This window comes from Apaloderma vittatum, unplaced genomic scaffold, assembly GCF_000703405.1.
Source record: "Apaloderma vittatum isolate BGI_N311 unplaced genomic scaffold, ASM70340v1 scaffold4614, whole genome shotgun sequence".
Lineage (NCBI taxonomy): Eukaryota > Metazoa > Chordata > Aves > Trogoniformes > Trogonidae > Apaloderma > Apaloderma vittatum.
In genome coordinates this window covers 18,814-46,193 of record NW_009710800.1, presented here as the reverse complement: position 1 = coordinate 46,193, position 27,380 = coordinate 18,814, and the positions used below count along the sequence as shown (strand labels likewise).

The 27,380-nt window shown below is 40.1% G+C and overlaps 1 protein-coding gene across 1 annotated transcript in view; it reads right to left on the bottom strand.

The window, feature by feature from the left end:
- Window positions 1-5,081: 5,081 nt before the first annotated feature.
- The window catches only part of DOPEY2 (dopey family member 2), a gene marked incomplete at its 5' end in the record, with an annotated part of 35,970 nt that continues 13,671 nt past the window's right edge, over window positions 5,082-27,380 (bottom strand). Inside the window, 23 exons of the mRNA XM_009867385.1 lie at window positions 5,082-5,339; window positions 6,687-6,816; window positions 7,295-7,444; window positions 7,939-7,994; window positions 8,342-8,478; window positions 8,970-9,098; window positions 10,032-10,093; window positions 10,505-10,651; window positions 13,621-13,730; window positions 13,949-14,031; window positions 14,415-14,556; window positions 15,856-15,922; window positions 16,009-16,113; window positions 16,892-16,947; window positions 17,627-17,761; window positions 18,364-18,489; window positions 19,139-19,327; window positions 19,933-20,044; window positions 20,650-22,261; window positions 23,986-24,176; window positions 24,865-24,965; window positions 25,977-26,129; window positions 26,937-27,208. Of these exons, the coding sequence (XP_009865687.1) occupies window positions 5,082-5,339; window positions 6,687-6,816; window positions 7,295-7,444; window positions 7,939-7,994; window positions 8,342-8,478; window positions 8,970-9,098; window positions 10,032-10,093; window positions 10,505-10,651; window positions 13,621-13,730; window positions 13,949-14,031; window positions 14,415-14,556; window positions 15,856-15,922; window positions 16,009-16,113; window positions 16,892-16,947; window positions 17,627-17,761; window positions 18,364-18,489; window positions 19,139-19,327; window positions 19,933-20,044; window positions 20,650-22,261; window positions 23,986-24,176; window positions 24,865-24,965; window positions 25,977-26,129; window positions 26,937-27,208 (4,523 nt within the window). The remainder of the gene's footprint in view (window positions 5,340-6,686; window positions 6,817-7,294; window positions 7,445-7,938; window positions 7,995-8,341; window positions 8,479-8,969; window positions 9,099-10,031; window positions 10,094-10,504; window positions 10,652-13,620; window positions 13,731-13,948; window positions 14,032-14,414; window positions 14,557-15,855; window positions 15,923-16,008; window positions 16,114-16,891; window positions 16,948-17,626; window positions 17,762-18,363; window positions 18,490-19,138; window positions 19,328-19,932; window positions 20,045-20,649; window positions 22,262-23,985; window positions 24,177-24,864; window positions 24,966-25,976; window positions 26,130-26,936; window positions 27,209-27,380) is intronic.

The window sequence follows — 27,380 nt, the reverse complement described above, 5'->3', positions numbered from 1 at the left end:
TAGGGGTGGGGTGGAGGTGGTCCGCCGTTCGGTGTCGCTCCTTGCTGTGCTGCAATGTTCCCCAGCAGACAGGCAGCGGGCATCGAGGGTTTTCAACGCGTGCCGCGTTAATCCGACGTCCGCAGACTCTGAGGTGCAAGGCGCATCACGCAGCGTTACGGAAAACGTACGGGCTGCAGTGAAAGGATGAATTCATAGAGACGTGTAGAATCGCAGCATGGTTTGAGTTGGAAGCGACCTTAAAGATCACCCAATTCCAGCCCCCTGCCACGGGCAGGGACACCTCCCACCAGCCCAGGTTGCTCAAAGCCCCATCCAGCCTGGCCTTGGACACTGCCAGGGAGGGGCCATCCACAGCTCCTCTGGGCAACCTGTGCCAGGGCCTCACCACCCTCACTGTAAAGAACTTCTTCCTAATGTCTAGTCTAAATCTACCCTGCTCTTGTTTAAAACCATTTCCCTTCATCCTATCACTACACACCCTTATAGAGTCCTTCCCCAGCTTTCCTGTAGCCCCCTTCATGTACCGGAAGGCTGCTATAAGGTCTCCCTGGTGCTTTCGCTTCTCCAGCTGTACGCACCCAACTGTCTCAGCCCGTCCTGGTAGAAGTGTTCCAGCCCCTAGTCATCTTTGTGGCCCTCCTCTGGGCCTGCTCTAACAGGTCCATGCCCCTCCTCTGTTGGGGGCTCCAAAGCTGGACACAGTGCTCATGCAGATGGGGTCTCATGTGAGCAGAGTAGAGGGGGACGATCACCACCCTTGCAAAGCAAGGTGAAAGGTTTCAATGACTTTGTGAAAGCTGTGCTCACAAAGTCATTAAACCTGTCCTCCCCTGAACTTCAATGTCCAACTCAGCTGTACAGAATCAGTCCCTAACTTCCTGGGGCGAGGCACTCCCTCCGCACCAGGTGTTGCCTTAAGGATGGCAAAACAATCGTTACTGCCTTAAGGCTGGTAAATCAGTCCTTTCAAAGAACCTTGCTTTGAAGATGTGTGAATCACTCCTGAAAAGGAGCCAATTAGTAGAAAAGATAGTCAGATAGTGTATATCTAGAGATAATAAGCAGACTGTATTTAGAGAGAATAAATAGGCTGTTCGTCCTTGAGGATGTTTTGGACCACACCAGAGTGAGAGTCTCCTAGTCAAAAGTTACTGCTTTGGAGATTAAGGGGTGCATAAATATCATGAGCTGTTTGTAAAAGACTGAAAGTCGGCCAAAGGTAAAGGAGGTAAAGGTACCAGTAGGAAATCATGACCATGGACCCAATTCGGGCTGAAATAAACTTGTCCCCCACACCTGCAAGGAGCATGCATGCTAATTTATATGAGAAGTGAGGCTAACTTAAATATCCTTAACAAATAATAGAGAGAAGAGTTATCACTAACCAGCAACTGTAAATTTAGGTGTGTTTATACTGTTAAACTTTGCTAGCTGCAGACAATGATATGCACGCTCTGAGAAACTATCCCCCATGCATCCAGTGCTGCAATAAAGAATGCCTGCCTTCTAAGACTTGCAACAAAGTGTCAGAAGGTTCTTTAAATTGCCCACTTTTATGGTTTCAGAGGAGTCAGTACCCATGGGTCAATCGCTGATTCCCTGGTGCTGCAGCAGCTTCCTCCACCTGCTCTGCACAGCTCTTCCAGACACACAAATTCAGAAAACTTGTGCCAAGACCACAGGACTGGGATCTGAGGGTGGAAAATTCAGGAATGCAAAAGATAATGATGTTAAGAGGTGGAAAAGTTGGGGGTTGTGACAAGAGGATCGGGGAGGCGGTGGTGCAGTCCCTCCCTGGGCAAGTGCAGGGACTAGCAGCAGTCAGCACTGAGCCACTGCTGCCGGGATCCATCGTGAGGTCTGCACAGCTCTGTACAGAGCCCTCATCCAGTGGGAACTGAATTCAAGTGCTTTTATGGAATCAGATAAACACTAGAGTTGGCAAGCAAGCAGTAAAGATAGTCTGAAAAATGAGACTTGCATTTGAAGAGGTATTTCAAAATAACATTTAATATTATAAGAATTGCAGTCAAATACAGTATTGAATACACTTAATCATTACGTAATGATTCATATTACGTAATGCTCTGTATTTCAAGTTCTGCTTTTTTTTCGTAGTTACTTGTTTGCATCTACTTTTTTTTCTTTGGGAAAATGAAATCCTTTTGAATATTTAAATACGTTTTCCTCTGAGTATTATGCACTGTGGCTATGTGGTCTCAAGGCTGAAGAATTCAAAAGTAAAAGCAAAGCTTGGTTGTTCCAAAAACAAGCAAAGAGCTACACAGCAAAGCAAAAGCTTTTTCTCCCCTATTCTTGATAAAGAGTTCTAGGCAAGAAATCTCAGGTTCATCTACAGTGTCTGCTTTGGCAGTACCAGTATTTAAGCAGTGCAGCCCTCCTTCATGTGGATTCAAGAGCAATAACGTAAGTAAAATGACTACAGTTAGTCCCCTAGAAAAGAGAAATAAAGTTACACTGTTAGAAATACCTTTTGGCATATGCAGTTGTGCCTCTCCACCACCCAAAGCAGGACTTTTTATAGTTAGAGCCTTTTACTCACTAATCACATGCTATTTATAATGACTTTATGTACTAAATTTCAAAGAACTTTTTCCTCTTAAGAATTACATTCTGCTGCAGCAAAAGGATTCTGCAAGTCACAAAAATCTGAGGCCATTTAAAGCAGCCATCTGCAGAACCACAGGACATAGGTAAGTGTATGTATGAAGGCAGAAGTTAGAGGCGTGGTATTTTTGTAAGAGGTAAAATCATCTTAGAAGTTAGAGAGTTATACAGACTAAGTTATAGATTCTGTTTCTAAAGCTCCCCACTGCAGCTGGGGAGAAAGTCATTGACCCTTTGCACATCTGAAGCACAGGCCGCCAGAACGGGACTTCCCTTTCAATGGGAAGGATGACAAAGCCCTCAGTCTAAGTAATCATTTCTCCACCTCCCATTACTGAGGAAAATATATGAAGACACAGGTTTATAGCTTATGGGAGAATCTAAAACAAAAGGCTCGATGGCAAAAAGTTGTCTTAAATTTTAAAAGTCCATGTGACAGCCTCTCACCGGGATTTCATACCCAAGTATGAAATGCAACCACTAGAAAACTGAAAGTGAAACTACCCTATTAGCTATGTTCTCTTTAAAAGTTATTGAAGATATGTAAGTAACAGACACAACCATTTAAAATTACCCTGCTACAATTTTCAGGTAATGCTTTCAAAGGATAACTTTTCACTTGTGCTCACTCCAACAGCATTAGAGATCATTAGTGCATTATATTGATATAAATAATTCACATTCTTCCTGACTCCACTTCAACCTATCACTTTCCTTAACTATAAAAATGCAAGGAAGCTATTTAAGTTCAGCATATGCCTATTGCACTATTTTCTTTGTACATCATTACAGTATTATCATAGTACAACATGTTGTTCAGTGTTTCATTATCTTGGTTTATAATTCAAAGATAAAACCTTCATATATCTGTACATAAAAACCACTGCAAAGTAGCTTTCAGTGTTTGTTGTGTGAGTTTTGAAAAAAATAAAATAAACTCCAATCTCACAATCTGGTGACAGTAAACCATATATTTTGTATGTCTTTTTTTAATTAGCAAAAGCCAAAAGTGGTGAATTCCAGTTTCCAGCACATTTACCTCAGTCGTGATGTTCCAAGTAACTGAGGCAGCACATACCAGTCTACAGGTACGCAGATCAGTTTCTCTGGAGGCAAAGGCATTTACACAAAAAAAAAAAAAAGAAACAACAAAAAAAACCAACTAAAAATCGAGCAAAGCTTTTCACCACAAAAAAAATATAATAAACTTTCCCTCCTAGACAAATGAGCATTGCAAATTCAGTCAGATAATACACTAACAAGAAAATTCAACGGAGTCCACCCCCTTATTAAAAAACCCACATTCTACCAAGCCATTTATTGTGTGTGTTGCTACGATGGTGCGTACCCGTTGGCTGTCAGAAGTGTCCTTCAGACTTGGCAGCTGCACTGTCTGGTGGTAGAACTAATCCCTGTCTCCCACGTCCTGAGTGGTGGTAGCAGGGCAATTCTAAAATAAACTGCACCTTGAACATTACTGTAGTTGTGGTACTGTGATGATCTCCCTACCTCTTTTAACACCTAGAAACAGCCAAATACATTCTTTTGTATAAAAAGTGCTATTTAAAAAGAAGAATTTTATTTTCACTTTGTTGGCTGTTGAAATGCAGCAATTTATACTTTTAACAGAATTATCTTCACCTATTTGCATTTCAGAAGTTGCAAAGTGATCTCAGCCACTGAAAAAACAACTCTTTTAATTTGAAAAAAAAAGAATTGCAATATTTTTAGTCAATTAATTAAAAGCTTCTCAAGCAATATAAATTACAAAATGTTACTGCATAGGTTTGTCTTTTATGCATGTTTGTCTTTTATTTAGGAATCACTAATCCTGAAGAATGCTATTATAGTACAGAACTGAAATTACAAACATGGCAAGTTTGCAGTTATTTGCACAATGCTAAGACTTATAAAATAAATCTGTTTGAAATCTAGGTGATTTTTTTAGAAGTTGATAAGGTTTCGGACAATTTAAAGAAAGAAGTAGAAGCAGGCTTTAACTTCAGGAAATGGCTTATCTGCAAGCTGATTGTACACGGACATGCAATATTAACTTCTTCTTAAATTTACTTTCAGAACAGAGTTCCAAAAGCAGTTTAAAATACTTACTTGAGAAGTTACTGGATAAATAGTACAGTTGCTACTTTCACAAAGTCAAAAATATTCTTCCTTTATTTACAAAACGTCCTTAATCCTTCACATTAAAACCAAGTAAAAGAATACAGTAGCTACAAAAAATTACCAGTAAACTGTAGGTTTTTTTCTCCCCTCATTGGAATTGAAGAATCCTGCTTTTTAACACCAACGCAGAAGTCTGGATTATTGAAGAGCACTCCACAACAGCAGGAAGAAAACCCAAAATGTATTTTCAAAGCTGGGGTAAAAGAATTGCAGCGGTTTTCCCTTTTTTTGCTATTTATTCACCACGAGCCAAGTGTCTGACCTGAGGCTTAACATTCCATGTTTTCAAGGAAGTCACATTCAACACTTTCTTCAAGCTGCTGCAAGATCTTTGTGCCGTTACTGCCAGCATAGTCCGCAGCGAGAGATGCAGAAGTATGTGAATTCTGGGACTCGTTCCCGTTCGTTGTAAATGCCCAACACAGAGTCTTGAAGAAGGGCATAAGCTGGGTGATGCTCGATATGGAGCGCAAGTTCAAAAGAGGAAATTTGTGCTTCTTGGGAATTCCCTCAGTGTCATTCGTTTCCTGTAAGCGAACAAACTGAGATTCACTAAAGGTTTTGCATTAAGACACAATGTCATTAGGGCTTGTCCTCATCCCGTACTACATCACAGAATCACAGAATGTCCGGGGTTGGAAGGGACCTCAAAAGATAATCTAGTCCAGCCCCCCTGCCAGAGCAGGATCCCCTAGGGCAGCCACACAGGAACGCATCCAGGTGGGTTTTGAATGTCTCCAGAGAAGGAGACTCCACAACCTCCCTGGGCAGCCTGTGCCAGGGCTACATCACCCTCACAGTGAAAAAGTTTTTCCTAATATTTTTGTGGAACCTCCTATGTCCCAGCTTGAACCCATTGCCCCTTGTCCTATCATTGGACGCCACTGAAAAGAGCCTGGCTCTGTCCTCCTGACACTCCCCTTTGACATATTTATAAACATTTATGAGGTCACCCCTCAGCCTCCTCTTCTCCAAACTAAAGAGACCCAGCTCCTTCAGCCTTTCCTCATAAGGGAGATGTTCCACTCCCTTCAGCATCTCTGTGGCTCTGCGCTGGACTCTCTCAAGCAGTTTCCTGTCTCTCTTGAGCTGAGGGGCCCAGAACTGACGCAATATTCCAGATGTGGCCTCACCAGGGCAGAGTAGAGGGGCAGGAGGACCTCACTCCACCTACTAGCTACTTCCCTTGTAATACACCCCAGGATGCCATTGGCCTTCTTGGCCATGAGGGCACATTGCTGGCTCATGGTCATCCTGCTGCCCACCAGAACCCCCAGGTCCCTTTCCCCTATGCTGCTCTCCAGCAAGTCAGTCCCCAACCTATACTGGCACATAGGGTTATTCTTCCATACTAGGAGACCTGCAGCCTACAACTGTACCACAATATAAGTACTATAGATGGGATACTGAGTCACTTCTACACTGGATTCGAGGTTCCATTAAACAAAAGTCTCACAGGTTCAGAAGACTGCAAATTTGGACCAGCCTTCAGAATCAGCTATCAAACAACAACAGAATACAGAGATACCTGTGAGAAATACTAATGCCCCTATTTCCTTTTCTGGAAGAATTGATATGAAACCTTAATGGTGATTTAAAATGCTATTACAGTAAAGTTTTTTGACAAAGTGAAGCATGGTCTTTTTAGTTGTGGGCAGTTTTAAGGGAACAAAAGGAAAACTGCCTATTGCTCCCTCACACTCAAAAGCATGTTCAAGATACATATGTGAAAGCAGACAGATAATTTTAAAAGCCTCATGAATTTATATTAGAATATCTAAAAACCTCTTGCCTAACGTAAAATCTTGTCACTTGTTTAGAAAAGTACATTAACTGAATTAAAAAAAGATTCAAGTGAAGCATTTCTTCTTTACCCCGTATTTCATCTTCAGCAGATCCATGATTCTTACAACGTGTGGTCTGCATTCCTGATGATTTTCTACCAGATGAGATGTCACAGTAGATGACTCTGTGTCCACCTCTGGGACAAACGCCCATTTGTACCTGAAACAAATAAGCTACTTGATGAGAATGCAGGCAGAAAAAAAATCCTTGTTTGAATCATACATAAGTTAGGTGGAGCACAAGTTTTTTTACAGAAAGTGCTGTCATAACTATAATTTTTGCTATTACTAGAGACAAACAGTGAACAAGGATGTTACTATCACAACAGTATTTAAATGCAACTAGCTCAAAAAAACATCCCAAGTGTGTGCAAAGGGAAATCAAAGAGTAGTCTCTGTCCTTCTCTTCTCCCAGTTTTTCCCAGCTGGAGAACCTCTTAATGAGGATGGTGAAATCCTCCTACACTGACAAAACGTAACTGTTTTTCCAAGTACCCCAAATTACACGTTTGTCAGCACCTGCACTTCTAAAAAGAACTGATGGCTAAACTAAGTCTAGAAGAAAATAGATCTGGAATTACTTTAAAGGACAAGAGTGGTAACAACCTGGAGAACAGGTAAGTAATTAGAGGACTTACATTTGAAACAACTGCATCCTGTCAGGTGGAAATGAAAGCGCTGTGTCCAAAAACTTACAGGCTGATAAGTACAAGGACAGCTCATTCTGCGTTATGTCAGATCCACTGCCATCACCTGAGACTTTCTGTTTGCTTATTTTGCTGTTGCTCCTGTGTTAGTTACAATTAACAAATTTACCATTGAAACATAAGTCCACTGAGTGTTTCTCATTCAGCAAAAAAGAAATGCGCGCATTCACAGAAATGAGCATTTGCACCTGCGTGCAACAAAAATGATTTTCATTCTGTATGAGCTGTTCTGTATTCTCTATTAACATAAAAGGCTATTAGAAGAAAAAGTACTCTAAAATATTCAGAGAAAATGGCAATATGTTAAAATACTCTAATGCTGACTTAGCATCTCTTCTATTTTTGTATGCAATTAGTAAGTTGTACTTAGATTTTTTGAATAGATCATTTTTGCTGCTGAAACTTAAACTATGATTCATCAGTACCAGAAGTACACAAGTGCAATAACAAAACATCCTGGTGTCTCCTTCCTATCCCAGAGAATTAATTAAAGAAATAAATATTGGCAGATATAGAATATGTGCAATTGTTACCAGCTTTCACAAGTGCTCTATCAGACAAAAATTAATTCTTACTTTGATTGTTCATCTTCCTCAGTTAAATCTTCTTCCAGCTGTACAAATGTCTGAATCTTTAAAAAAATAAATTATTTATGAGGATGCTGAAATGTTCATGCAACTCGATCACAAAAAAGATACGCTTCGCATAGTATAAGGAACCACAGACTCTTAGTTTGCTGTTATGATTTGCAACGAATTAATGAATCATGCAAGAGATTATATTAGCAACAACAACAAAATTAATCAAAAAGGTTTTTCCAAATCACAACGCTAATTCTTTTCCCAAACTATCAGACTAATATAAAACTATGAAAACATTTCTTTTCTGAAACAGGGCCTGTATTTGTGAGGAAGAAAAAAACCCAAAATGGAGAAAAAACACACACTAATTAGTTTCAAATTACTACTTATTCCTTACCAGTTCAGTTACCATGATTGGCCACAATGAGGTTAGATGCTGAGGAGAAATCCTCAGCAAAAGAACTCTGAAGAAGAGAAACATCTGTGCGGCAACTATAGAAGTCTGCCCAACACGAAGGTTCTCAGTCAGTCGTTCTGAAATAAACATTAAAAAAGATTAAAAAACCCAACCAAAGAGAGCAGTATTTTCCTGATTGCATGTTGTTTTGGGAAATAAAAAATGTAGAATGTGGCAGAACAAAATTTATGCTTTATCATCAGTTTTGGGTTGAGTCCCTTGCACCCTGTTAACAAAACTGTGCTTCAGAAAAAGTCTGAAGATGTAGTGGTTTTATATTGGACAAAACTTTATCAGAACATTTGAGGAGAACAACAGCTCAAGAGTGGCTGGAAGACTGCCACAAGATAATATTTCCAGACCAAAAGCTTTGGAACCCAGATTCCAGCCTCCTTTTTAATGAGATTATTTATTTGTTAGAATTCAGAGATTCACAGCATTACAAATTTTGATAAAAACATTTAAAAAATGGAAGTACATGTTGGAAAATAGGTGACATTCCTTTCTTACACAAATTATGTATGTGGCTGAAAGAAAAAAAAAAATCAGGTGAAATTACAAATCTTACCTTGTATTAAGGGAAGATAGAGATGATACTGATCAATCTCTCCACTAAAGACAGCGAAAGCTTGCCGCTTTAACAACATAGCTTTTTGCTCAAAGCTTGGGTACAGTTTTAAGGCGCTGCTCTGCATATCTGTAACAGAAATAAGAATTATCTATCATATAATGACTTCTTGTGTTTTGGACTGAAAAGAATCCCTATGTCTTGAAATCTTTTAAAAATAAAAAAAAATTCTCTTTAGATCTATTAATTGGAATAATAAATTAGCATTGATCCAAACTTGCTCACATTAGCAGGAAAATTATATGAAACAAGCACTGCAGCTCCAATGAGGCTGCCTAGTATTTTATACCTCTGTCTCTGCCCTTATGTGTTTGAATTCGCCCCTTTTACTCTTTTCAGGCTCCTAAATCCATAGATGACTGATCTCAAGAACTTTAGGACTTAGTGAGAAAAGAAAGGAGATAAGTTTAAAAATATACATTGTTTAAAAAAAGTGCATTACGAGGTAAGTCTTACACTGTAACCCTTCAAATATTCTTTTAAGAGATCTGAAAAAGAGAGTCAAGCTGTTTTTATCTTTTTTGAAGCTCCATGCAAATTTAAGGAGTTCTGTCCCATCCCTCCCACTTCCTTCTGCACTCCTCAAGCTTCAATTAGAGGTCAAAGCATGTTGCTCAAAGGTTTGCTCTACTGGTGTACCATCACTCCAGCAGCTTGGTGACAGTATACAGACACCTGCAAAGTTAGCTCGAGTCTCTTTGCTTTCTAACATGGAACAGCTGCAAAAGGTCATGATCCACCAGCTTCAAATTACGGCAAAACACAAACGCAGGAGTCTAACATTAGCATTTCTAGAGTAAAAATACTTACGGGGTGTTTTAGACATGACCAAACCACAGAATTAACTTAGCACTGCTTTTAGCTATGAATAAAGTTGGCAACATACTCAATCATGCAGATGTATTGTCTGCATTTTATTGATACGTTGGTATATTAAAAATATACCCAATTTGCTCAAAGGGAAATAGATCTCAAATTGATGTAGAAATAAGAAATACTTACTCATCAAATCTTTAAACATAGTTTTCTCATGTGTTAGAAGATGATCAATAATGGATCTCCAACTGAATAGGATATAGAAGGAAATAGATAACCAGAGAAAACTTTGGTAAGGATTCACCTCAGAAAAGATTTTTGGTCAAACGTTTCATATAAGTAAACAGTTTCCGAACAGTATTCAGCATGCAGACTCTTATCTGGCTTAACGCATACTGCATTCTACATCCTCCAGCTCTTCTGTAAGGAGTCCCCTAAAGGGGAGTATCAGCATGAAACAAGTTTATTCTTCTACAGTATAAGGAGAACTTCAGTGCATTTAGCAGAGTTAGTTGCTGAGACCTTTTTTTATCATTATTACATTCTGTAAGAAAGTGCTAAACAGAATTTTCTTTCCAGTATTAGCCATTCTCATTTAAAGCCTTTCTTTGCAAATTTGGAAGAGAATCTCAGAGTGCTACAATCTCATGATGTCTTACTGAGTGCAGGAAGTGTCCATCTGGAAAAAAGCTGGGTCCATATACAACTCAACAACTTCTTTTTTCCAAGCTCGCTTGGTATAGGCGTATCCACTCAACGAGCTGAGCAACTGAGCACCAGCACGAAAACTAGGAATATTGTAGGCACTGGGAGAAGAGAACAATAATGATAAATACATATAATTTTAAAAGTTAAGTTTATGTAATCACAAAAATAAAGTTCATCCCTCCCCAGAACTTCTAACCAAATTCTCCCAGTAATAGGCTATGTCTGTATTAGCTCTTAACTAAGAGCAGCAGGAGATCGCTAGATCAAAACAGTTTGTGCTAGAAGCTCCTCACATTTCCTATGTACCTGGTTCGCGGAGGTATTTTCAGATTAGATGCATCATAGCACAGCACTGCCTGTCTCCACTACAGATGTGGTTCAAAACTTCCCCAAAATACAGTCTCCAATAACCTCTGAATCCTTGTCAGCAGTCCCCTTATAAGGTAACACACTAGACTTCATCCATTGCCCAGATAATGTGACGCATCAGCTCTCATGTCATCACCTGTTTAAAAATCTCATGCATAAGCCTCCTTTTCCTTGTGCTGCTCTACGCATCATCCCACTGCAAACCTGGACACCTTGCTCTGCAGGGCACAGTACAGAAGGAGCAAGGCAAAGGGATACTGCATGAACTCGTGCTTGTCCTCCGGCACCTCAGTCTCCCTGAAGACGCAGATGCCAAACAGCATCCCGCTACAGATTCTTGCTACAGTAACTGCTTTGCCCATGGCCGAATAGAGGTTTCAGGTTGGTGAGGTGGTGTTCAAACTCACAGGAATGTGATTTTTCGGTTGAGAAGGGATTGTGTCAAGGTCCTCTGTTGTGAGGTGGCACTACAACTGCACAGAAGGCTTCATCAACCCCTATGTTTTCAAGAGGGAGGCCACTGCTTTTTTTTTGTGGAGGCTTGGGACCAAACTCCTACCAAATTGGGGAGGATAGAGGCATGAAGACACTCTTGGAGTGTCTCTTCAACTGCTGAACAGCACATACAGGCAACATGAAAAATCATCGAACACATCTAGGGGCCTGATGGGGGTTCCATATTCTTAACCAGTGACGATCTCATTATGGTTATGGCTACACAGATTGCAAGGACTGCTGGCTTTGCCAGAGCCAACACTGGAGAACCATCAAGCATCATCTGCAAGCATCTCAGCAACTTCATCAGGACTTTGAAGCTCATGTCTTTCAAGCCATCAGTCTCAGATGAAAGGGGATGGCACTATCTTCCTTGCAAGAAAAAAAAAAAAGCTGGCTGACTCCAGCCATTCAGATCTCTATTTCCATTGCAGAAGTCATCATTTATCCCCTCAGTTTATCATTTATGCCACAACTTCACAAAGACATCCTCACAGCAGTGGCATCCATGCCAATTCTAACTATGCCATTTCCACACATGGGGCAGAGACAGCACAAGCGTTTGGTTTGCAGCAGGCCCAGCACAGCAGGCTGATGACATTCCAGGAACAGCTTCAGTGGTGGCTGTATGCAGGGTTTTCCACATCTGCTGCAAATGGTGAGGGCACTGGATACACATGCATACACTACATACATATAAAATCTGACTGACTTGGTTAGGGGTGAAGTAGGCAGAAAATTGTAATAGATATAATATAAAACGCACAAATATAACGAATAGAAAAGAATTAATGGGTTTGTTTAGCCTGAAGAAAAGGAGGCTTAAGGGAGACCTTATCATACTCTACAACTACTTGAAAGTAGGTTGTAGAGAGGTGGGGATTGGTCTCTTCTCCCAAGTAACATGAGATAGGACAAGAGGAAATGATTTCAGGTTATGCCAGGGGAGATTTAGATTGGATATTAGGAAAAACTTCTTCATAGAAAGGGTTATTAAGCATTGGAATAGGCTGCCCAGGGAAGTGATGGAGTCACTATCCCTGAAGATATTTAAGTGTAGATGAGGTGCTTAGAGACATAGTTTAATGGTGGGCTTGGCAGTGTTAGGTTAATGGTTCGACTTGATCTTAAAGGTCTTTTCCAACCAAAACAATTTTATGATTCTATGAATAGCTTCCCAAAATTTCTCTGCATCATTTTTAATCCATCCCCACTGAGAGGAAGCACGGAAATGTCTTCAAACCCTGCTGCACCTCAAGGCTTGCTGGTTTTAGTGCTCACTTCTTAGCGATACTCAACTCACTATCCCTTTTAGGCATGCTTGGTTTTATCTTCCCTGACCCTCTATACATTTTATTGCTTTCCACTGTGTACCGGGTAGTGGTTTGACTGTGACCAAAGGAACCCTTGAGACAATCCCCACTAGCCCTCTTCTTCCCCAACCTGTGGCTGATGCTCTCCCACACCTTAGTATGGATTGGTCTGCTCAGGAAAAACATAGTAGTCAAAAGGCAGCAGCCAGGAGGAGGCTTGATAACAACTACAGCAGGAGCAGCTGCAGCTCAGAAAAGTGAAACTGTCAGCGAGCATGGAAGAGGAGGGTTGCTTTCTGCCTCTCGGCAGAGAGCTGCTAGAAAAAATAAGGATTTGTTTTCTAAGAGATCTGTGAATAGCACTGGGAGAAAGGTGGAGAGAGATGCAGGAGGAAGGCTGCAGGAGGAACCAGGAACAACTGATAAGGCCCTGGAATACAGAAAGAAAATCCCCCCAAAGAAGTGTTCTCCTCTCCCTCTATCTCTCCCTGTGGGAAAAGGGTTATACTGCACAGCTGGGAGAGGGTATCAGCCATGTCTCCCACACCTATGCTTTTGGCTGACAAGCTAAGCAGAGTATAGGGAGATACTGTACTCTCCCCTACCACATGATGGGTCCTGTTACCTGCCCAGTGCTCTGCTGCCCCATCCCACAGCCTCTCTCCATTACCTAACATACACAGAAAGGGAAGCTTTAAGGAAATGCCAAAAATCCAGATGAGAGGAACACCTACAGCTAAACAGAAACAGCTGCCACAAAGTTAAAACAGCAAATACAGGGAAATACAGCTTGTACCTTATTAGAATGGAAACAGAGGACAGGACAAATAGCAGTGTGGTCAAAACCCCCCAAACTTAAGAAAAATCACATGTGCAGAGAGAGAAGTCACCTGTGGTTGCGTAGATAAGGGAATACATAATAAAGCAAACGCGAAATCAATGGCACAGCTTTCTCCTTCTCATCACTCCGGTAAACCATGTCCAAAAGAGAAGCAAGAACCTTAAAAATGAAAAGAATGTCTATTTTAACCTCCATTTGCTATTTCTGATAAAAGGGGAAAGCTTGTCATATTTCAGGCTGGAATGTGTGTGAACATGGGTTGCCTCAATAAAGATTCAAGCTCCCACTTAATCTACCAGGAAAACCTAGTGTATTCCTCTGCTCAATAAACAATCACCCCTGAAATGAGTGCAACTACAAAACTAGTTCCTACTTACTTCAGCAAGGAGAGAAAGAGCTTGGACACTGTATATTGAAGGAGCGGAGGCAGAAACCATTGAAGATGGTGCCACTGATGTATCTAAAAGAGGCAAAATAGTTTAGTTTTTCCTTCAGATGTGTTTAAATTTTGCTATTTCCTTATTTGCATATTGGCATTACAGTGAAATGCTTCTGGGCATGCTGCCGTAACGACATACCTTCATGCCCCATGCTGTTTTGTCCCATGTAGTGCACGCACCTGCAGTAAGTCTTCCTGTGTATTATACACAAGACATTTACTGCAAATATTTACTAATGCCACTTAGGCTGACCTTGTTGGAGGATAAACCTTTTTTGTTTGTTTTACTTCTTGTCTATGTTACTCCTGTCTCACATAAACTACACACTACCAAATACCATGTGCTCTTCACTGATTTAAGCAGAAGAGATGAAGCAGCAGAAAGTCACACAAAACCACATTACCGTTTACATCTTCAATGTTAAAGTCATCTGGTATAATCTGAGGCTGAGCTTTCACTTCCAAGTTCCGGCTCAGCCAGCTAGTCTGTTCCAAAGAAGAACCAGCGACAGTTCCTACAGCCTCCAGGATTTTTTGGGTCACCTCCTACAACATAACAGACAATAGTGCATCAGATTATAAGTATCATCACTTGGCCAATCCAGCAAAGTCTTTTTAATATGAAATGTGCCAGAAGGCTCTGATTTAACTATCGGTGCTCTCAAGGTAACTAACTAGTGCTCACTTCAAGTAAGAAGATGCAAGAAAACGAAAAACAGGAAAAACTTTACGTTAGTTTATCACAGAGGTTTTAGTCATGACTTCCCATGCAAGCCATTACCAGTAACACAGTATCAATTTGGCATCAGTCAGTCCTGCCATACTTTGCACATTAGCTGTCATTTGTCAAAAGACACGATCTGAATTGTTCAGCCCCATAGAAATGGCACACCAATGCCTTTTTTTTTGTTTGGAACACTGATCTTTCTTATTCCTTTTATATTTGGAGAACATTAAGTGAGGCAAACTTTTATATAATGGCAATTTATGGTCATATTTCAGTCTTTCTGTTAGGAGTAAGCAAGACATAGCAAGACAATTACGTGCATAGTCGCACTCCAGCGTATTTAAGTCCCAGAGAAATGAGTCACTCTAATGAAACCAAATCCCAAGCATCCAAAGCAAAGCAGATGGCACTTGTGAAGATGCTGTAAGAAGGTGAAATGGCAAAACTGTCTTTCTGTCATCATAGCCATTTTGCTGGAAAGTCTCTGAAGCACAAGTGGAGACTTAATTTATCTGTTGGTGCACAGAAATACTATAACCATAACACTGTCTCACCTCATAGACAGCATTATGTTGGCTCAGAGTCAAAACTGCATTCACATAAGTAGTGCTTAAACTGTTCTGGAGAAATCACAATCACTACAGGACAAGAATCCTGCTCTACTCCACCTCTTCTTTACATAAAAGGTGAGCTGACAGTCATTTACATTGCCAAATACAGCTATAAGCTTCAAGGATAATTACACTACTGATTTTTCCCAGTTAGTTTTAAGATTTCAATACTTACACATATGACATAAACTCATGACATCACACGTGCTATGATTTAAATTCTGAGAAAAATTGTAAAATTACCCTGGGAAAACAGCTTTGTAAAGTCCATAGTTACCACTGTGATTTCATGCATTTTTGACAAAATATTGTAAGAGACGTATTGTGCATCATGTCTCTCATATTTGAGTCTCCCATATTTATCAGGCCTAAGCCAAAATACGTGGATGCACATTGACACATCCTAAAAACAGAGGTGAATTCACATACAAAGTACAGACCAGGTCATCTCCACTTTTACTTAGATGTACCGTGCCAGATTTATGAACTGAAAGTTATACACTGTACCTGCAAATCTTTTTGGTCTTTTTTGTTTTCTAGAGTAGGTGTCCTAGTCACAAAGTCATTCAGAGTACTGTGGGAAAATCAATTCATTCTGAGTTAGTAATTGGACAGGTCTACTCAATGCATTTATAACCCCCCTGTTCTCTTACACAGTACCTGAGAAGGAGGAAGTATCCAGGAGGAGCCAAGTTCAACTGCACAGACTCTTTGAGAAGTCCTAATAAGGACTGGAAGTTCTCCTGCAAGGCTGCAACAGGCAGTCTGCCAAAAAAACCAATATCAAAACATACCCAGGTCTGAAGTTAGAGTTAGGGAAAACCAAAAAAACCCCAACATTCATGGGTAACTTGGTGGCCTAAAAGCTTCCATCAAGATCAACCCGTTAGATCCTGCCCTTCCTAACTGATCCAAAACCATAGTATAAATACCTGGCAGCCCAGGCAATAGGCACTCATCAGTAAATGCTCCCAGCACATACAGTACGCCAGATAGCACTGTAAGAGGACTGGGTCTTCAGGGGGAAGAGAAGGCGTAAAGTTTAGCTAACCACTCCGCTGCATGCCTGCTTGCTTTATCTCCATAGCTTATTGCATATGTCCCAAGGCTTCCATATGAGAGGAGCCAAGTATGTAAAGATCAAAGGAATATTTTCAGTCAAGTGCCTGACCCACTACATGTCCGGCACAGACTTCAGCCATAGCGGTTTTACTGAATTTAGAAGTTCTCTATCATCTGCCAGCACAGAACAGATAAGGAGAAAGATAAACTGTACAATGAGATGCCTGAAGTATGTTGCTCTATTAGTATGAAATGAGGCTTTCAGATTGCCATAATCAATAGAGCAACGAAACACAGTGTCCTAGCCCAGTTAGGTTGTGTCTATCTGTTACTTAACAATGAAATGGCAATAAACATTTCCTGCATAAAGGTGTTCTGTGTCACTGTGACACGAAGATCAAAGTAAAGCAGAAATAGTGATGCTGGCTGTTATCCTAACTAGAGTCAAACAGAAAATTCTCTTTTATAATGACTGAATTACCTTTGAATGAAAGCATAACTGAACTGCAGCACTGGAATATCTACAAGGGAAGATTTCTGAAAAATAAAAGCAAAATCACAGTTATCTGCAGCTAGAAAAAAAAAAAAAGAAGGTCCAAGCTGTTGAATACTTGTGTTCAATGGTTAACATATCCTAGAAAGCCACTTGCATTCCAACAGGTGACAAACCATTGTAAAACTATCTATAGAGCAGTACAAGGGAATTCAGAGCTGTAAGAGAGGGCCCTAGTTCAGAAGCAGTCATACTACTTCAGAATATTTGACAGAGTTTATTTAGAGCTGTGGGAGTCCCTACAGTGGCGTGCACAGCAGCTAAACTGGTTTCCCTAAAAGCCAAGCGGAAGATAGCAGACCCTATGTGAAGTATTCCTAACTGCATAGATAAGGGTAGAAGGATAGAAATGCGTCACCAAGTCATATATCTGCAGCAGCTTTACAAAAATTGTCAGCATCCTCAGTACTGGAGGACCCCCCCACCTTTTCATTACTAACAATGTATCTAGCAAAATATTCTGAAAGAAACTACATACGTTGATGGATCAAAACACAGAAACCCACATTCTGGGAAACGTAATTTATTCAGGAGCAGAATGGAATCATACATTTGAAAAAAAAATAAAATCCCAAACTCAAACTTTCCTTCTAACAGTATGTAGAATACACAGTGGAATAAATCCCGAATAGAATATATTAAGGAAATTATCTTCATGGTTACCTCTTCGCCCTTGATTTGCGATGGCTTCTTCACTACCTCTTTGACTAGATGTAATATAGTATCAATTTTCAATGTGTTAAGTGCACATATTAAGTCCACAAGAATAAGCTGAGATGCACTAGCCACTGGAAGAATCTGGCAAAACAAAAAATGCACGCCTTAGGTCACTGTACCAATATGACTAAATATGAAGCTGAAAAAACAGGGTTTTATGTGATTACTCAAATATCAATTAGACAAGTTAAATCAAGTATGCAACAATTTGCCATATACAGATCTTCTCTCAACACCTTCATGAAAACAACTTTATTATGTTGAAATGAAAGCAGAACAGAAAGAGGTGTTCTAGAATAAATGGTTAGTTCCAAAGAATACTACATCTCTAACCTTTCTCTAGAAATGGAACTGATTCAAGATCTTTACAATATAATTGTCAAGTTGCAATCCTAAGATTACAATCCTGAATAAAAAATGGCCATTGTTATCTGACAAACTACCACAATGTCCTTTTAAATTTGATTAGTTATTTTGGTTTAATTGTAGTCCTGATGCCTTGTGGAATTATATATAAAGAAGAGTGTTCCATATTTTTTCAGTGGCTTTATAATATCAGGCTTGATGTTGTCACATGTAAAAAAGCCCAAAGAATCTACAAACAAGCCCAGAGTTCAAAACTGATCATGTAACATTTGCCTTTACACTGGAAAAATAACAGTGCCTTTTTTTTTTAGTTTCACCTTGATTTTACTTTGATGCCTATGAGGTTTTTTGCTATTCCACACTGCTGCAATTGCTGCCATCAACTGGATTCCAAGTTGTGATGTCAACGGATTCATGAAGTCCAGTATTTTAGTTCTTAAGGTCTGCAGCGGGGAAAAAAAACCTTCAATGAATGCTAAACTTTGTAAAGCAAAGGCTATCTTATAGTCTGTAAAACATTCATTTTCCCAAGCATTCCAGAAAATACGCAATAACCAAAGAATCTCTTTATGTATTTGGCAGTTAGACTAGTTGTGATAATTTATTTGAGCTCGTGTGTCTTTGCTGTAGATAGAAGGCACATTTGTTAGAAAATAGAATGCAAAAGAGAAAAAACAACTCCTTGTGTTATATTTTCTCTTATCCTAAAGATATTTTTCATTACTGTGATTTACCAATATCCACAGAACAAGGGAAAAGTCTAATACTTTTATTCTTCCAGGTACCTGTGGAAAGTGTAGACAAATCAGAGGTGGTTTGCTCTACAGCAGCTATTAACAGAAGCTCATAGAAAACACAAAACATTCTACAGATCAGGTAAGGGTGTAGATGGGCAAGAAGACCAGGGAAAATTCTACTTTTATAGTTGAGTACTGTGAAAGTCTGCAGCTCATGAGAGTTCCTAAAAAACTCTTTGTGGCTCAATATAATTCTGGGAATGGCAAAACTATTCCTATGAAATCTCTACAAAATGCACTGGTGAGGGATGGGATAAGGATGATGAGATACACAGCAGTTTAAAAGAACTCCTACTTTGGTTGCTTTAAAGTAGACCAAAGAAGAGCCTTTAGTTGTTCCAAAGAAATCAGTTGGTCTTTTTTGAGAGTCTTCTCTCTTTATAACGCTCCAAAGAAGGGACATAGTATTAATAATGCGAGGCAGTTCTTCTAAAATGGCATTTCTAGCATTTCTCAGGTTTGCAGGTTCAGCTAAACAGGATGACTAGAAAAAAACAAACAAAAAAGAATATTAAAATACATTATATTATGCATCACAGAGCGATTGCTCTTACTGTATAATAGGAGCTTTATGGCCAACTTTTGTAATGACAACTTCAAAAATAATTCAGCCATTCTATTTCTGAAATACATTGTAAAGTACTGAATTTGCTATTCACTGTTTTGACACAGAGAGAATTATTTGCCTAGGAAATTATTAGGATTATAACCTCTTCTGAAAAATGTTACAGGAACAAAAATTGTAGAGAACAAATCAGCATAATATCAGCTCAAAAGAAAATGGAAGACTTTGTTAAAGACATAGTAACTGTAGGCAAGCTAACAGGACTAGTATTTGTGTGACCAAGATCAACATGAACATCTGCTTAAAATCAACTTTCTGTCTTCAAACAAAACAATTAAGTTCAGTCCTCCACCCCTACTTTTACTTAGTTCACTTCTTTTAGTGTGATAAGAGGCTTCTTTATGGTTATCTTCTTGTGTAAGTGCCACTTGACTCCTTACACTCATCTCAGAACAAAAAAGGCGTGTGTACTTTGATGAACTGGTGCCAAGGCAGCAAGCGAGTGGTAGGCATTAAGCACTTACCTTTTTAGATTGATTAGGGTGATCCAGGAGGCAGAAGTGACCAATGGTTGTCAAACCTTCCAAAAGGGTTAATGGGTAATCAGGCGTAACATTTTCTCTTTTAGAAGTTAAGCTTTTGAGGAGGGGAGGAAAAAAAATGGGTTAAGAAGCTGAGGGGTATTTCCTTGATTAAAAATTCCAGAAGAAACATTTCTATTCCACAACACTGGAATGACCAGACAGGAATATCAAAGCAAAAGATTTGCAAAGTACACTTGGACAACCCTGTTTCCTGGTCTAGATATTTCAGAATATTATTCCCTACCTGACCATAAATCTTTAGCTTTCAATTATTTTTCCCTATTCCTTTCACTTACTGTCTGTCCTGAGCAGTATCACTCTATTTTTCTTCTCCAGGGTGTCTCTCCTGAATTAGTCCTCCAAAATCCTCAGTCTTCCCAAAACTGGGAGCTCCTTTTTACTTGGATGGTAGGCAGAGGGGGACAGGAATAATCACAGCTGCTAGTTATTTTTGCAACCACAGTGAGCCCCGCTGCGACAATGTTGCCTCCAGCGCCCCTGGGCTCAAGGGACAGATGCTTGCACATGCAGCAGGATTTGAAGATCAAACTCTGGGAGCCACAAAACTGTAAACTAGTAAACTACGATGAACTACACTCTAGTAAGAACTTCAAAAAGTTTCTGTGTAACAAGTCCCGCACTGCAGACTCTTCTTACCTTGCAGATGTTTTTACAGATGTCTTCACGGCTTCATTTTCATATTGTTTGACAAGCTCATCCAGGTTTTTACATATCTGTACAACAAATGGTGCCACTGTCCAGCCCAAAGACTTCCCAAAATAGGGCAGGGAGCATGTGACTAAGCCTACCCAAGCGGGATGCATCCCATAACCATATTCTGGTTGCAAACCTCTAACCACAGCAGAGACAAATAATCCTTGTGAAGTTATTGGGTGCGGATAGACATACTGCATTGCACCAATAGCCTGCTGGAAATTAAGTGCCTGCTGCCATTCCTTAGAGAGGTCTGGCTGATTCTCCTGCTCCTCCTGAGTCTGTCCAAGGTGGTGCTCCAAGACGATCAACACCTGCAAGAGCTTCAGCAACTCAATCTGGAGTGGGTGTTCACTCCATATTTGATCATGCCCAAAATTGATGAGGCTCTCTTCAAAGAGCTCTTCAGGAATGTTATTAGCTCCATCTGCCAGAAGCAGTTCATACCGTTTCTGACTTACATACATTGATGCAGACAAAGAAAGAAGAACAAACTCCTGAATTTTGCACCTTCCTAGCAAATTGTGTATGAACTCCACGTTCTTATTCTCTGCTGCCTTTGCCACGGTAGCTAGCTGGGTCATCATTCTAATCAGGACTTCCACACTTTTTACCTGAACATCTCTGTTGCCAAGCACATCTCTGTGTGTGACTTTCAAGTAGCATGGATAATAGGAGCGCAGAAAACTGAGACAGAGGTAAGTGAGCAGCTCTATTAGAAGAGAATGGGGACACATGGTTGGGGACTGGGTCTGAAGCTTGCCGTAAAAACTCTGCCCTACAAGGGCTTCCTGATGGCGAGCCAAGAGATTGTAAATAAGGTTCAAATGTGCTGTGGAGCTGGTATCCATGCTTGTACTAGCTACAGCTTCGATAAATTCTTTCGGGTTTGTTTTCAGCACTGCCTCCAGAACAGAAAAAGCATACAATACTCTCTTAGAATCATAAGGCTGCAAGTACAGCAGCATGTGTTTGAACAGAGCCTCAATCATCTCCTGTTTTTCCTTCTGCTGCTTGAGCAACCTAGAATGGGTAATTTCCTGGAGCTCCAAGTCCACCTCTTCATCACTTGACAGAGACTCTGATGCTTGAGTCCTCTCAGAGTCAGCACGCACGAGGTTTAGCACTACACTGGATTTGGAGCTTTCAGGAGGGAATGCGTTGAGAGAACTCACACGGGTTGTGGCCTCTCTGCCATTGGTTGCAGCACTGTCACTGTCCACATTGCTCACTTCTTGCAGCTCCAGAGAAGGAGAAAAAGAGGACGTGTTTTCACTGTCATGGCCTGTGCTGGTGTCTGCTGATTCTGTGTGCTCACTATTGTCTTGGTCACATTCTGCTTCATGTGAAGTTACTGGATTAAAAAAGCCATTGTCTTCAGACTGTTCAGTTTTTAACTCTGGCTTCTCTGGATCTTTTTCCACTTCTGCCCAAATTGCTTCTCTATCCACAGTAGTGAACTGGCTCAATGGAAGGTTTTCCTCAGAATTGCTCTCAGAGATGCCAGACTCTTTCAAAGAGGCCTTTTTCTTGCAAAGCCAATCATGCATATCTTCTGCAAAAAAAAAAATAAATTTCAAAAAGAGCACATAATCATCTATGCCACACAACATGCGTCATATTGAAAAAAACTTTGTAAGAAAAAAAAGGTTAAAAAAGTACTCTGCTCTAGTCTACTATTAATTGTAACTAGTAGAGCTAAAAAAAATTGTTAAGGGAAGAATTCTCTTTTTTTGAAGTGGTACAGCAGTTCTACTGTAAGCACAAGGGAATAAGATCAAAACATAAAGCACATGCTGTTTCTCTTATGCTAGGATTCCCTAGATGTGATAATTATTTTTTTTTTGTGCTTCCTTAGCATAAAATTTTTGTTGAGATCAGGAGCGAAATGAAAAGGCTAGCAAGAGGTTTTTAGTTTTGGGGTTTTTTTGAAAGAGCTAATGTTTTCCCTGATAACATGCTGTGGAACGAGGAAGGAATATATTAGCTCTGTGTTTGTATAGCATCTGATAAAGAGGTCCCTTTGGATGCTAATATTCTGCCATCTAACTCTTTGCCAAAAGACAGAAACACAGTTATGCAAGGCGACAGCTAGGTTAACAGTAATGAGACAGATGGGTGACCCTCAAGTTTCTTTACACAAAGCTACCAGACACTTCTCCACTGTCTTCCTGCTCTGCTCCAGGAAACAACCCTGGCTACTTGGGCCAGATGCTGCAGAGTGTCTCACATGCACCCTGCTCTCAGTAATCCCAAACCTGAGCAGACTGCCAGCCTTCGCAGGACCATGCATGCACTTGGAGGGAGCCCTGGATCCATACCTGGCTTAGTCTTCCTCAGCTGCTCCCCTCAGGTCTGTCACACTCGTCTGTTCCACATTTGACACACAGATCATATGTGGTTCACAACGGTTCTTATTACAGGTCTTAAAATGCACATCTTGTGGTTGTCAAACTTAGCTTGTCAAGGTGAAGACACCCTGCCACATTTCTAAATTTGGGTGGCCGGAGGTCATCTTTAAGTCCAAACGTTTCTCTTTGCTTCTACAGCCTAGCTCTGGGATACTTCAAGATATAGACCACAAGGGTTCAGCTCTCCTCTTGAATCAAGATGGATCTTCTTTGGACAAAGATATTTTAAATTTCAAAGTTAGTAGAATTAGGGGGTTGTTTGTTTTTTTTTCTTTTCTATGGTGTGCCCTAAACAGCAAGATGTTCCTTACAACCTTCCAGATTATTTTGACACGATGCTGAAGGAATCATTATAAAAAAATATTCTGAATAAAGAAACCTGGTATGAGGGTGCATAGTGTGCTAGGGCAAGACTGGACAGAGAGAGATTTGCCTGTCCATCCTGCCTACGTGAACAGTTCCTGGACTGACATAGTCACCAAACTGCTTCTGGATTTCATTTGAATGCCAACCTACTTTTGCTCGAGAAGGGATCCTGTGAACAGTGAACACACATGCAGTGTGGATCATCTGTGAATGGCAATGAGAAGTGTGGGACAAGATCCCAGAGCAAAGCAGGGAGCAATCCAAACCAACAGTGTAGGTGCAGCCACCATAATAGAAATGATCATTAGGCCTTCAACTAGCATGACTTACTCCTGAACTGTTTTAGGCATCGCTAGAGGTACTTGGACGAGGAGGAGTCTGTGGAACTGATACAAGACAAGTCAGGGTAACAGGATACCATTGCACTTCAGAGACTACTAGGTGTTCAGGAGTATGCAATGCTACGTGAGCACTTACAGTTTCAGTCCAAGAACAGTTTTACCTGCTGATTTTTTCTGTTTGATGTAGTGGATGGACGTGCGCTGTGTCTTTGGATGAAGCAGCAGCAGCAGGACTGGTTCAAGAATCCGTGCAACATCATTAAGTGAAAGAGCACGGATCAGCCAGCCCTGTGCTGCAGCACCAATTGCGCCATCTGAACAATTGAGACTGTCCAGTACCACAAACAGAGACCTGAGTGGAGAAATCAGAACGAAGTACAATTGAAATCCCTAAAAGAATTTAATGCAAACAATAAAATAGTGGCAGGGAACAGATACAGTGCATGTTCAAGTAAGCATCAGCCAATGACTTATGTCTGCAAACAACAGCTTGATCATGCACATTTTCCCGAGTTGAGGTCAAGTCCTCATGCATTTGTAGAAGCAAGGCCGTACACACACGCACACTCTAGAAGAACAGCATATTTCAAATATTTCAAAGTTCTTTCACGTATTTATTTAGAAAGATTCTTAACGCTTTTGTCTCTTTTTATAGATGTTATGGTCTCATAAATTGGATGTAAAAGTAAAGTAAGACTGGTTTTGATTTGTTTGCTCAAGTAGATGGTTTTATTTTCTTTGGGGAAAAATCTAACCCACCCCAATATTAAAAATGTCTTGCTATGCAGAAACTTGTCTGCAGGCTACTCTTCATATATGAAGCTCTTTCTGGTTTTACTTTCTTCACACAAGAAAGTGCATCATGCACACAGAGTGCTTTGCAAAGGTAACAGTTCAAGAAAGTTGGAGATCTCCCTTTTGCTTATTTTTTGTTATCTCGAGAGAGAACTTTTTCACACCTCAGAAAAAAAAGAATAGAACAAACCATGACATAATTAAATATATATATGTAAGTCTAAGCCAGTGGAAATGGAAAATACCTATCAAAGGACCGATTGTGAGAAGTCACTCTGCTGCCTTGGATCTCTCTGGTCAGATGCCACATGACAGAGAACCTGAATAGCGCTTCCAGCCTTGTCCCCTTTATAAGGAAACAAGATAGATAAATATGTTTTGCAGCATTTATCTCCGAGTAGAATTTTAGTGATATTTAAACCTCTAGCAGAACAACAGCTACTGGGTACATAACTGCTAATCCCTCTCAGGTAGTTTGAGAGCACTTTCTTATTTTGCAATAGAGTAAACCAAAATGCCACGTATCCATAAAGCACAACCAAAATTCAACAGCCACGGTGTTTGTAGGAGCAAAAAAAAGACATGCCAATATACCAAAAATGAATTTCAGGACTCTTGTGTATAAACATTTTAGTCTTCTTTTGGTGTTAGGGAGACTTAAAAGCTGAATGACAGATGGGAAGACATTGGTGTATGAGGCAGTGTTTACTATTGGTAATTCTGTTTGAAAGCTTTTAAAAGATTTCTAAAATTTTAAGTTTCAAAATTGTATGGGAGAAAGATATGAAAACAATACCAAAGACTTAATGTGGCTCTTTTAAGTTTTATTGTGTAAGGCACTTCTCAGAAATATCCTCTAAGCTATTAAAGAACTGTTCTGTCATTAAAGTAGGCAAATAAAGTAATTAATAACTGGCTCGTTTAAAATACAGCTTACTATGAGATCGAAATACTAAGGTGGACAGAGTGTCAACATGGTGTTGACATACACTTGCAAGGTAATAAAGTCTTTTGTTGGAACATGAAGTTTACAAAATCAACACAAAATAAAATTATTTTAGAGTTGTGGGTGGATCTGGGACAATTTGGAAACACTGATAAGAACTGCGAGGTTGTCGATACTACATGATTTGGGCTGAAACTAAAAAAGCTTCAGCATTAACATCAAGTTTAAAAGTAGTCCCATGATGAATAAATCCCAGGCAACTGTAAAGGTGTGGAGAGAGTCTGTCTGACTCTTGGAAGACAGAGCGATCGTGAGAGTGAAGATGTGAAGTGGAAGAGAACTGGAGGCAGTCTGGGAAGCACTGGAACCACTCTACAGCAATGAAGAGGCCTCAATGAATACAGGACTTACTTTATCATGATCCAAAAGTGCATGGCAGATAATGTCTTCACAGATATTTGCTGATGGTGCCAAGCAGTGAAGCCTGTAGAACAGTTCCACACAGGCAATATGATGCTCCCGTGTCTCTTTGTTGAGCTGATTCCAGAGCACACAGGCTACTCTCTAGGGAAGAATAACAACTATTATTATTATTAATAGAAATAATAATAGCCTTTTCTTCCCTGGCTTAAAAGCTCTCCATTGCATAATTGCCTTTTATTCTTAAAAGGGATTTCCAAATCATGTTAGTTTAGCAAAGTGCAAGAACTCAGGACATGCACTCAGAATGCAAGTTTCCTACCTTAGTAGGACAGATAATTCAAATGTACGTGTGCTAGAAGTTAAGAAAAGCCTTTCTGTTTCTATTTGCTGGGTCAAAACAGATTGTACCTGTGTCAGGCACAGCAGCTGGAAACACAGTAAGGAAGAAAAAGATTTTGGAACCAGTCTTTGCACCAACACTAAATAAATTGTGAGGAGAAGGAAAGTATCTTTCAGATATACATACTCAAAACAGGGAGGATGGAATGTTTTCATTACTACCCACCCATTAACATTTTCTCTTATCTGAAAACTTAGAGCGGTATCAAAGTTCTCTAAAGTGTAGCTTTCAAGCTAATGAAACCAAACCCTTCAAGTCAGAAAGCAACAATGCCTAGCCCCCAAGAATTTCAACATAGACACAACAAGAATTTCAACATAGACACAACTAGCAATTTGAAAAAATAACCTGCCACACCTCTGTCTCCTTCCAAAGAGGATGTTCAGAAAAATGCAATTGCTTTCAAATGCTCGTGGAAGCAAAAATGACAGCATGCCACTGTAACACAAACATCCCTCAAACATCCATGTAAATAACATTTGCTTTCCCACCTCATCCTTAGAGCTTCAGTGCAGTTGGGCAGTAAAAAATGAAACGAAAATTGACACCTGGTAGAAATCTGTTTTCTCTGAGATGATCTTAAGAACTCCAGGAGCAATGGGAGGAAGGGTGACCATCTGTAGCTTTCCAATGAAGGGGCTGTGGCCAGATACTTTGTATCGTTTCATTCTGTCTTCTATGACAAGCGCCAGTGACTGGGAATGGTTGATCACCTCCAGCAGTGTGAAGATGGACACGTTCTGAACATAGCAGTCATTCACACAACAGCATACTGTCATTAAGGACTTCAGCCACAGAGGGAAGCTGGCATCACAACGTCCTCAGAACATAAGTGAGAAAAAAGTTTTTTAATATACTCAAGGTTACGGTCATTTTTTCAACAATTCTTCAATGAGGCTAACAGGACCAAGAGACAAAAATGCCTGCCCAAGTCCAACTGTCATGCTATCATAAATTCCCTTACTTCAGAAGGGATTTTTTTTAAAAGAAAG